This window comes from Larimichthys crocea, chromosome III, assembly GCF_000972845.2.
Source record: "Larimichthys crocea isolate SSNF chromosome III, L_crocea_2.0, whole genome shotgun sequence".
In the NCBI taxonomy this organism is placed as follows: domain Eukaryota; kingdom Metazoa; phylum Chordata; class Actinopteri; family Sciaenidae; genus Larimichthys; species Larimichthys crocea.
Genome location: NC_040013.1, coordinates 8229387 through 8241625, shown reverse-complemented (window position 1 = coordinate 8241625; position 12239 = coordinate 8229387). Strand labels below are relative to the sequence as shown.

Below are 12239 nucleotides of genomic sequence, written 5' to 3'. Positions count from 1 at the left end.
AGCAGCAGAGTCCATTGTTAACTGCTGATAAAGATACTGGAGGCCAGATGCTCAGTTTTAGACTGAGCTGGGCAAAAAAAAAAAAAAAACACAAGATAAATGATGGAATTTAGTCAAATTTGACTTTTGCAAACTGTTTAACACACACACACACACACAAAGCCAGCATGTTCTGATCTTATCAAGCTTTTTGTTATGTAACAAGTGGTCAGTCCAGTCTTAGATTCCTATCAGGTGTTTGTGTGCTGTTTCTCCCTCCCTGAATTTGAGCTCACAGAGGCTCCACCTTGCTCTCACTTCACTCTTCCTGATGCTCTTATCCAGAGCATTTTCAAAGAAATAAGCGTATAATCCATTGTCCTGTGCGTGCTGTGCCATCTCATGCCAAGGCAAACACGCTTGACGGGGGAAACTGGTCGCATTTACAGACTAATAATCAAATTGTCTGGCTCCCCGACCCTCAGTCTACACTACAGTCTCTGCCAATAATATTTCCGTTGCTGCATTTTGATAATGGCTACAATCAAAGTTCAAAGAGAGTTCATGACTGCCTTTGATAAACACCTCTCAGTATTTACTGTGGTGCTTGGCAGTGCTACTGGGATTGTGGGATGCCAGTTGGTGTTGCTGTACGCACCGTTCTCCCAAAGAGTCTGGCAAGAGGAATTCAATAGGTCTCAAAAAAGGGAGTGGCAACGGGAGCTGCACATTCCAAAGGGTCTCCGACAGAGGTGAGGAATGCTGATGCTGGACTTAGTCACATGACTGAAGGAAATGTGAGAGGCATTTCCGAATTCATTTTCGAAGACAGACTTCAGGATGTTAAATACATGAAACACACCAGTTCTTACGGAATACAGAAATGCAACGATCTTCCACATTGGTCCTAGAAAAAAAAAACATTTTACATGGTCAAACAGTTCGCATGAGAAATGCTGCGTATGTTAGATCAAGTTACGTTTACGGCATCAAGTCACATATCTTATGCTGATATAGAAACTTTAAATATAAATAAATAAAAAAAAATAATAATAATAAATAATAATAAAAAGAAAATATGTCACTGCCCTGGAATCACAAACAGAATAACTAATATGAAACCAACAATAAGCAGATACCGGTTCAGAGAACTGACACTGAAGTCCATTCCTTCACAGGTGCCCTCTGTGTTTGTCTCACACTTACTTGACGTCACATATCTCTGTCGTATATCACAAAGTCATGTTATCTAACATACAACCCACTGCTACGGTGATTGACAGTTACACCTGCGTGTGAGATCTGACCTCTCCAGACTGAAACCTGTCCATTATTGTGTGTCGTGATATGTGACTTTCCTTCTGTCACGTTTTGATCTCTGAGACTTGAGCCGTAAAATGGTGGCACTCCTGACTGTGCACGAGTGGCAGAATGTACATATATACATGCAAACGTACATACAAACCTTTTGCACACAAAATATATGAATATGTACAAGTACAGCTGAAACGTAGCAGACTGACAAAAAATAAATAATCAGCATTTTTCATGTGAAAACATGTCATGGTTCCAGCTTCTCAAATGTGAGAATTTGATGCTTATTTTTATTTTAAATAATTTTGAGGTTTGGACTATTCATTGGAAAAAACAAGCGTTGTGAAGGTGTTACTTTTGGCACTGGGTAACTGTGGCAACATTTCTCATTATTTTCAGAATTTTTATAAACCAAACAGTCAATCGACTGATGGAGAAAAAAACAGTAGACTAATCTATAATGAAAATAGTTGCAGTACTATATAAAATAGTTCCAGTTTAGCTCATTCTAAACCAACTAGAACAGTAAAATCCTGCTTTTACGTTAACACATTATATAATAATTATGACATAATCTCTTACTTTCAATATTTTGATACATTTTCCTGAATATACTTACATACTTTCACTTAAGTAACATTCTTATGGCAGCACTTACTATTTGTAAGCAAGTGTTTTTTACAGCATAGCACCTTTTGTACATTTCACACCAGACACGCAATAATACTCCAAAAGGTCAAAGCACTTTTAATCTGTCGTCACAGGTCAAACAAGTGGATAAGCTCTTCTAGGCCTAGAACCTTTTGGCACGTGGACTCAAATTGTCAGTGATTACACAGGAAGAGTATGGTAATGGAAATGGAAAAGTAAAGGAGAAAGGATTGGCTGGGAAATGTTTGACCTTGTCCACTGCCTCAGATTATCTTCCATTATTCAAATATATAAAGTAGTAAAGAGAGTTAAAAGGTACATTAGTATTATCAATAGCAGTTTTTCTGGTTTAATACAAGTCGTTTACCACACCATAATCTATTTCCAATTTTGTATAAATGACTTGAATTCAAAATGTGGTCTACAAGTACTCAAACACTTGAAATTCATGTAAAATATTCAACTTTTCTTCTTTTAGCTAAAACAAACACTGGCAACATCCAAACAGCCAATTCTGTTTGTTTAAGCATGTTATCTGTGAGATGAATTCCCAAGTGCTGTGCTACTAAACAGACGGACAGATAAGGAGTGGGCACAGCTCATCAAGAAGCTCTCTCATCAATCCCATCCCTTCGTCTGGGCATCGCCAAAAGATGAGAGACACATCAGTCAAGCCGCTCGTGTCAGTGAAGCAGATTTGATTTGTCAGGCGGTGTAACCTTGAGGCATGTTACTGTGGCTCGCATGTATCTTTGGCCTCTCACACGATGCGATAAGTGATGGGTTTGCATACGACTATAATACACAAGCGAAGCATCATTCACTCAAGTGAGCCTTCAGTGTAGCTCTGGCCAACTCACTGTGAAATGATTACCCGGGGACATGTGGTGGAATATGGATTTTTTTTTTTTTGTGACAGAAAATGAAATTCAAGCAAAAAATAACTTGGACTTGTTGAATTCTGAATCATTTTATTGAGCAAAACATTGTGTCTCCAAGATAAAATACTCTTATGCACATTAATATACAACAAATTCCATGTATTCCTGTAGTGTCTCTGACTACTGTGCAGGATCATCAATTCATTTTTGAGTGCAGTGCAATAGTTAACATCCCTAGAAAACCAAGGATATTACATACATGGCAACTTGCACATCCCAACAGGACACTTTCTCTCACCCTGACTCTGTTCTGACCGAAACGTTACCCCGTTCACCACAACCTCTGGTGCAGCAACTAAGTAGACAGCATCTCTGTGCGACCTCATTATAGGTTCAGAGGTCGTCTGACTCAGGGATTAGCACAGGCTCAAGGGAAGCGGAAGGGAGGGGTACTGGATCACCCGTCGACACCCACCCAAGAGCAGATCTGTTGAAGGTGGGTCGATTTACTGCCGCTTTTTCCGCCTGGAGCTCAGGGTAGTCAGGGAGGGGCTCCAGCTGAATGGTCTTGAAAGAAGTAGTGGGTGCCTTGCCGAAGCCTCCGAATGGGGTTGCCACCCTGGAGGTGCCGGAGTGACAGTGTTTTAACAGTAGTCGTCATGTGCTAACGACAGGAACTGCAGTGACATTTGAAGTGATGCAACTAATTAAAGCTAAGCAAACTCTTTGACCCTGAGATATAGCTGCTACGAGTGAGAAGCATGCTTTTGTTAGATGAATGTGTTGTAGTTTTGCTCACTAAGCATTTGTATACATGATAAATTAAAGCAACAATATGTAAATTCGGAATAAGAAAATACCACAAGTTCCCTCTTATGAATAAAAAAATGAATTTATAAGCAATAAAATGCACACACACTCAGGGGTTTTGTTGCTACAGCCTTACTTGTTATTATTGAGTCAGTTTTCTTCTGTGTCATAGTCTTTTTATTTTATATTTTCATCATCCAAATAAATGACGTTGTTGTTGTTACCTGTTGAAACTCTTGTAGCCTGGTAGGTCTGGTCGGGCCTCTGGCTCAGGCAGGCTGGCGATGAGAGTGTCAGCCAAGGCCGGGGTATTGATAATAGCCTGCTCCCAGGGTGAGTGGTAGGACTTTGGCACGGCTGTACTGTTGAACTTTTCTGGAGGGACGTCTTTCAAAGGACCGCTGTAACCTGGGTGGATTTTCACGAAAAACAGACCATGATTGAAAATATGACAAATACAGAGCGGATGTTAGTGTTTTCCATGTTCAATTGTTTCTGCTCATCTAATCTATTTATACTTTCCCACTTTATTTTTCCAAAACTATTCTGGTTTCAGTGTTGGCTATGTCTCCACACATGGTTAGTAATGAAGTAATGAACTATTTCTTAAACAGCAACAAGCAAAACATGTTGTCTACAGAAAAGTAATCCTTTTTCCTTTGGTTTACTTTTTTGTCTAAAACACTCACAGACAAGTCAGCTGGTCATGAGTAAGCTTGAGTGTGCGCAGTTTGCTGATGTCTCATTAGGATTTCTGGGCACTAAAGTTAAAAAATGTACCTTTTTGCCTCCATTTGGAGCTGTCAAAAGTCCAAGTTACTTTTTAGTTTTTTAGTTTTTAACATTAATATCAGTCACAACTGCACCACACGACATTGCACAACCTTCCACTGGGTTTTCTTAAGCCCTACTCCTTGTTAAAGTTCACAGCAAAACAAGTCAAAAGGCATCTTCCCCGTGTTTGTGTGTGTGCATGCCTGCATGTATGTCTCCTTGCGTAGTCTATGTGTGTTGATGGGAGAGGCCTTTCCAAAGCACTATCCTTCAAATGCAGTGCTTCACTCAGGGGGGGCTTGCAAGGCTCAGGCATTACATAACACGGGCCATCGTGTCACGTCCTAACCTCTCACAATGAACAATCCCCCTTCCTGAGTTTATGTTTTGCCCTGAGGAGGAAGCAGGAGAGACCAAACAGACCTGCGGGGAAGTTTACAGATTTTGGGGGGAATCTATTACAAAACATTGTGTGGAAGATTTGTTCTTGTGGTTGGACATTTGGCTAAGTTGATATTTTTGTGCAAAGGGAATGCCGCACATCCAGCGATGCAGGGATGAAATGACAACATTATGCGACACATTTGATATTTTTCTATGCTTTGTTTTGAAGAGCTGCACAACTCCCTGTGGTAAATTATTATTTCAGTAGTTTAAACTTCCTACATCTTATTTAAGCTCTATTGGAATATCACTGTAGCCTGGTTAACACATCTCTACCCGTTCAGGAACACGGAAAATGCACCCTGGGTTCATGAGTGTGCTATTTTAAGAGTCGTTACCATTTGATACCTAACGCACTTTGGCCTGATTTCTGCTACAGCTTGAAGTGACTTCATTCAGACACTGAAGGGTGGTGTCTGTTCTGGAACTCCAGAAATAACACCCCACCCTGGTGTAGTCATACTCATCCCTAACTCAGGATTGGGCAGATTTGGAACATGAAGGAGGAAGTGAGTGCAGAGCTGATGGTATCAGTGGCGCAAGAGGCAAACAGGAAACATTTCCCCCGGGCAAAACTCAACATTTTTTTAAAAAAGATGGTCAAAACTGATTGTGAATGATGAGGGGTAAAAAAAAGAAATAGGGGAATGTGGAGGAGTGGACATGGAACAAGGGAGTGGGATGAAGATGGAAGGACGGACAAAGAAATGAGACTGGGTGGGAGAATAAAAAAAAAAAAGTGTAATCAAATTCTGCCTGAGGCCAGCAGATTCCAGGCAAGAAGAAAATGTTCTCCTACATGATCAAAGCCTGCGTAAGTGCAAACAATGAAAAACTGCTCAAAAAAGAAACAAATCCTTATCAAAACACGGTACATCCAGTGCTTTGTGGAGAGCACATCCTCACGGCAACAGGAGCAGTACCATTTCTCATGAGCTGCAATTCAATACATTGTCAACCAAAGCCAGACTTTGCCAAAACTATGCAAAGAAACAGCAGCTTAAGTCAAATCACAGAGCTGAATGAAGGTCGACTGTTTTGTTGATCTAACTGTTTTGGAATGTCTTGGTGTTCCAGTACATTGTGTCACCTACCCGGGGCGATACTGTCTGGATTTGGCACCGTTGTTGTATTTGATGTGTTAGATGGCACTTGTGATTGGTCGACATCCAATTTGTTCTCGCCGCTGTCGTTGGTTTGTTGGTTGCCCGTGGCATTCCCGTTCTCAGTTTGAGAGACCACTGTGTTCTAAAAGCAAGATGGAAGAGGCGGGGTTGAGCTTAAAAGAAAAATGAAAAAACATTTTGTACCTGTTGTTGTGATTGAAAGTTCATTCTTGACTTATTTGGGAACAGCAACAATGGACATTGTGGTGAGACGTTTCTAGAGCTTTTCACCACCTCCTCAGCAATGGAAACGTAGGTGTTCTGATTTTTGGCCACTTGGGGGCAGATGAAACAAGTTTTAACAAAAAAGTGACATATCACTTTTTTAAGTCATGTCACAAACAACTTTACATTCAGAGCAACATTAGCATTCATTTAGAGTTGTCACCATCTGACAAGTCAAGCTAGATATTTCACTTTTTTGACCAGCCAGTCATTAACAATGTCTTTGGTGCCATTTGGGGTAGAGTGGGTTTGACAATGTTTTGTCTTAGACTTAAAAGATGCTAAAATGGCAGAGACAGATGATAATTCCTCTGTGCATTTCACTTACACATAGCCATTTGATTCATTGTTCATATAAAATATTTATTATAGCAGCTTTAGGGACATTTTGTCCATGTTGTGAAAAACTCAAAAGAAGATAAAGGAGGTTGTGTAATTACTTAAAAGCTCCAGAACAGTTAACAGCAGTTAACAAACCTCGATTTTACATGTTTTTTTCCAACAACAACAAGAAGAGGCAGAGGAATTGTCAGCATGTCCATTTTTCCTTTTGTGGTCTAGAAAGAAATGTACTGCAGCCCAAGCGTCCAGCTTTCGTCCCTCTGAAAGATATTTATGATGATTTACTCCAGGACTTCCTCAGGAAATGTTGACAACTTGAAACAAAATCCCTCTGTTGCCCCGAGCAATAAACAAACCAGAGATATGTGAGGCCTTCTCACTTCAAAGATGAGGGGGGAACTTCTCTGGAGTGTAATAATTATTTTATCTATGGAAGAGGGCAATGAAATGTACACAAGGGCACCACACAACTAAATGAAAGAGGATATAACTATAGCTGCTTATTAATTAAATATATATATATAGAGAAACTTCACTATTTTATCTTGATTCAATTTTACTGAGAGTTTCGGTACATAAATTGCTTTATGTGTGACCACGTCAGGCTAAGATAAGAACTGCTGGGGAAAGTAAATGCTGACTTGGCACACTGCCAGTCCATACACAAAGGGACATTAATAAAGCTACTTATGACCTGCTCGAAGACTTTCACATTTACTATTCTGTGCCGCTCAATGTTTGTAGCACGAGTCAAATAAACACTTCAAGTGCTTAATCTTTCCCCGCATATACTCTGTCAGGATGTTAAGTATTGTGTGGCTGTTTTTCATGTGATGGAGGGGAAAGATGTGGCGAAAATATGCGACTGTGCTTGAAGAAAACACACTCTGGCAGCGTGACAGTGTTACAATAACCTCTTCATCAAAGTGTGTTTGATGGTTGGTTTAATTGTGTCCATATCAATGTCCTGTATGAGTGAAAAAAAAAGCACAAGATATGATTCTTGCTGAGAATTACACGAGAACGTCTATAGTAATCCTAGTGCATGCTAAATATAGAGCTACAGCATGAAGTTGGCTAATATAGTTTAGCATAAGGACTGGAAATAGTGATGTTTCCCACTATTTCCAGTCCCAGTAGAAGAAGCAACATGTTTTAGATCTTTAGGTATCCTCGAGTGCAAACTATTTTTCCCTTTGGACACAGCCAAGCTAGAAAATTGGTCTAACTACTCCCATAACAAACACTTTTGACAGAATACAATTTTTTTTTCCCCGTGTGTTTTTGTGTGTTCACTCATGTGTGAATGTGTACTTCACTTTTTCCGCTTACATTGAGCTGCCTGTTGTTTTCATTCTGGATGCTCTCATAAGTGTATTTTTCAGATCGCCTCTGGCGCATTTTGAAGAGACGGGAGCCTCGGTTTGAGGCGAAAGACAACTCCTCCAGCATGATGTCCTTGGGCACGCTCACTTTCTTCCCAAGATCCATCTCTGCATCTGAACACAGGGAGACAAACCAATGACTAAATAACGCTTACAATATAGACTTATAAACTGATCTCATTTCTAACAAGACATATTTATTTGCCTATTTCATAAACTCCCACCTATCAAACCTCATTGAACACAAATTATATTCACACAGTAAATAAATAAATAAATAAAACTGCTGCAAAAAAGTCCTCGACATAGATTGCTGACTTGGTATTCCTGCCAATATGATGAACGAGGAATTATCTGCCCTCGTAATCCACTCATGTCCAGAGCTTGTTTTGTGGTTAGCACCGCGTGCTCGCTACTGCATGCTGATCATGGAGATGTCATAGGCCTATATCCAAGTGTGAGACATACAATTTGCCAGAATATCTTTCAGCTGTCAGTAGCCTTCAGACGCTCCCTATCCCAGCTACACAGTTGTCTACTCCCTGAAATAGCCTGTTCAAAGGACAACGACAAAGGGATTAGTTTCTTTGGCCCATAAAAGTATTCATTTGCTTATTTATAGTCAGGTTCATGGAAGGCAGGGTTGGCAACTGCCGCAAATGGTGGGTTCATACCTTCTATAAAGTGAATGTGGAAGTGTCCAGTGCATGCGTGTGTCAGCCAAAGTGAGCTGCTGTTTAAATTAAAATTAATATGTCTGAGAACCAAATGTGCACCGTAAGTAATGGTGTTAAGTCCGCGTCTATGTTTATATGTGTGATAAAAAGGGAATGCAACGGGGTGGAAGGAGCAGGATGTGAGGAGTAAGCAGAGAAGGTGAGATGAAAACAGAAGCAAAGTAAGGATGCAACAAGAGAAAGGAAATGAAGAGGAGATGTTAGATCTACCTTCCTGGCCTTGAATCTCCCTGCAGATTGCTGCCGCCTGTATTTTCTTCTCCCTGGTCGTCATGGTGGAGAATTGTGACATGGCTGCCCTTAAGGAGTCGGAGGTGAGGCAAAAAGTCACAGGAGACAGCACACATCAGTACAACTTGTTCAAACTTACAATAAGACACAAAAGCAACACAACACAGCTGCACGTTGGCCATCGATTGCCCAACCATCACACGTCCACACAACACACAAAGACCCAACGAAGCAGATAGAATTTATTGGGGCAGTGAAAAGGGCAAAGTTAGCACATCCCTTTAAATAACCTTGGGCTGTTAAACGCCAAGCACATGCGCTTCAAACATGGCAACCAGCTGTGTCAGGGGTGTGGGAATCAATATGTTTGAAATTACCCAAGTGGGCTGAAAGGACACAGATAGAGAACATGGTGCTGTCACAGCAAACACGTGAGACAGTGAATGAAATAGCACAGTGGAAAGTTTACACCAAGGTGTCAGTGAACGCACAATATAAATGCTTCGTTCCAGTCCAGTTCACTGCAAATGCCAAATGTCTATCCACCATGCAAATCACAATAAATGAAATTTCATGAAATCATGAAATTTGATTTGAAAAGTTTCATTTCAGCTTCAATAAATCAACTGTTATCCATTAGACATATATTATTTTTTATATTTTTAATACATCAAGCATAAGAATATCATAAAACATGTTTTGTATACTTGCTGCTGCTACATAAAAAGAAAAAAAAAAGGATTTATTTATAAAAAAATCAACTGTAACACATGGCAAGCTGTGTGACTGACAGGGAAATGTGATAGAAAAACTGTATGTGGTTGTGAGAATCATGCTTGTTTTAAAGCACAAATGTCATGTGAGAATTAGACATTAGCACACCTGTGGATAGCCCTCGTGATGTCTTACCTGTCCTGAAGGACCCTTTGGGGGGAGTCTCCTGCTGTGCTTGTCTCCTCAGGGTAGGAAGTCGGAAAGGTGAGAGGAGAGAGGGTCAGACAGGGTAGTGCCACCCGTGTGGGTGCTGACGCTCCCCGACACTGGGGCTTGTCGTGGGTTGGTGGGGGCTGCGGGCTGTGTGAGTGACTGAATAAGTGGGTGGGTGGGTGTCAGTTGGTCTGTTGTCATTGGCATTTAGTTCACAAGCGGAAAGGAGACTAAATTTAGAGCGCTGCCACTGCTGCTCGCTTTTTCCTCCATCTACCTCTCTGTCTCTGCTAGTTGAGTTTAGGATGTTCGATAGCCCATCAGTGATTCCCAACCAGGGGTAGGCCTACTTGTAGGCTAGAAAGGTGAAATGATCAACTAATTTGACATAATCCATTTTAGGATTTGAATAAAAATATGTATGCATATTTATAACACCTAATCTTTTGATTAAAAGTGTCTATAAACTAGTTAGTCAGTGAGTCGAATCAATTAATAATAATTAATGGACAATAAGTTGAGACAGATAGCTAAAAGTAATGGATAAGCTGTTTTATATTCTATAATATATATTAATTATATATATTATATATTAATAAAGTAAAGAATATAGATGGAATAGTTAAAGAGAAATTGTTGAAAAAGCTAAAAATAATAGATTGCCTCATTTAATAATGATAGACTGAAAAGAAAGGTTATGGATATGCATAGCTTGAAATATAAACAGAGCTAAAATACTTGGCTACAATTAATATTAACATGGTTGAAACATTGAGCTTCTGGTGGTAGCAGTGTAAATACAAACTTGAACAGCCCTGAACATTTGTTCATTTGCATGAAAACAACAACATTTCTATCAGTAGTTCAGTAATAACTGTTATGGAATTTTCTATCCTTAGGTTACACAAGGTCACGTGTGGGCCTTGAGGTCCTCAGCAGTATTAGTTGTTTGGTTTTGGTTGGGTCTATCTCAACACTGTGGTGGCCAGGGTTTAAGAGACCTACTGCTGCCTTCTTATACATATTAGATAGCTTGCCATTGACGGTCCAATCTGCGTAAAGCGACATCTGTGTCTCCAGACTAGAATATGCTGACAATAACACCTTCATGAGTAAAAGCATTCTCTTTGACTAATTCTGGGCGTGTAGTATTTGTGGTGTTATCTTGGGGTGTAAAGTCTATCCACCAGGATAAGTTCAGAAGAATGTGAGACCGACTCAGGCACTTCTGATGAACTTTGAGAGTGTCTCTAATTCTCCTTGGGCCAAGCGTCAATAAATAATACAGCATAAGACATCAGAGGCTCCTGGACACTTTCTTCCCTCCTGACTTCACCATTGACCTTTGACTTCAGCAATTTCTCCACAACAATAACCAGGTGAAAATCAATTGACATGTGGAACATGATGAGTGTCATTGACGAAGTGGTACTTGACTTTGTTGGGAACTCACCTTTACAAAAGGCCAAGTATCTGTGGCAATCTTGCAACATTGCAAATATACATATCAAATAGCATCAAAGAGATTAAAAAACAGCTTAGAAAGTCCTGACAAAGCTTTAACAACAAAAATAAAGTTGTGTCAGCTGCAATTCTCTTTATCTGTACTTCAGAATTGCAGTGCACAGCCAACAATAAATATACTCAGTGACATCCAGCATGGGAACATGGCTCCCTCAGGGCCTGGAGACCAATCAGATACTATTTGTTTTAAATGCCATCATGTGATATAGGAGAGAACGAGGACTAATAGGGTTCACTCACCTTATAATCCAGTCACTATGTTTTAATTGACCTTTGCTAAATTAGATTTGCCTCTTATATATTTCTTTACTTGGTAAAAGAGACAAATAGAGAAAGGCAGGTCGAGTTTGCAGCACCAAGCGGGTGAATGTAAAGTTGGATGTTAAAAGCAGCAAGTTCATTGGCATGCTGTAATGCCTGGGAAACAGAAAACTATGCCAGTAACCCCATACACTAAGTGAAATATTTTAAAGCTATGTGTGTTGGTCTTTATGATTGTTCATACTCTAATTCAAGCTCCATTGTTTTAATAGCGTTTAAATCCCGCAGAGCATTTTCGAAATCTAAATTGGTGGGGAAATCTTTCCCGTTTATCGTCTCCCTCTGTGTCCTTATCGCTCATTCTCTAATGGTTCAGCTACAGTAGGTACCCACTGTTATTATGTAACTGGTGGTCACCATGGGAACAAGTGCCCACCAACCCCTCCCAGCCCGAGTGACTATTCAAGACAACACATCATACAAAAAGCTTCATGGGATGGTACGGCAAGCAACAAATGGCCCAGAGCCAATGTATTTCATGCTTGGAATAGAAAGCAAAGAGCACAACCACACAATGCAATTTGAAAC

The 12239-nt window shown here is 40.1% G+C and overlaps 1 protein-coding gene across 2 annotated transcripts; it reads right to left on the bottom strand.

Moving 5' to 3' along the window:
* Nucleotides 1-2895: 2895 nt before the first annotated feature.
* Nucleotides 2896-10093, bottom strand: myoz2a (myozenin 2a). Of its 2 annotated transcripts, none has more exons than XM_010749486.3 (6): nt 9849-10093; nt 8919-9002; nt 7919-8085; nt 5948-6101; nt 3860-4043; nt 2896-3444 (listed from the first exon to the last, which is right to left on the bottom strand). In XM_010749486.3, exons 2-6 carry the CDS (start codon nt 8998-9000, stop codon nt 3219-3221), a joined length of 813 nt encoding a protein of 270 aa, XP_010747788.3. In that variant the 5' UTR covers nt 9001-9002; nt 9849-10093; the 3' UTR covers nt 2896-3218. The 2 variants fall into 2 exon arrangements, with proteins under 2 accessions (XP_010747788.3, XP_010747780.3); XM_010749478.3 differs by having other exon boundaries at nt 2897-3444; nt 8919-9007; nt 9849-10091.
* Between the last annotated feature and the right edge of the window lie 2146 nt (nt 10094-12239).

Bases quoted from the DNA above. Each gene is read 5' to 3' on its own strand.
- myoz2a (XM_010749486.3), bottom strand. From the start codon at position 9,000: ATGTCACAATTCTCCACCATGACGACCAGGGAGAAGAAAATACAGGCG. The intron at 8,086-8,918 runs GTAGATCTAACA...CCCTGTGTTCAG, and splicing joins GGAGATTCAAGGCCAGGAAG to ATGCAGAGATGGATCTTGGG. The intron at 4,044-5,947 runs GTAGGTGACACA...AAATCCACCCAG, and splicing joins TCCAGACAGTATCGCCCCGG to GTTACAGCGGTCCTTTGAAA.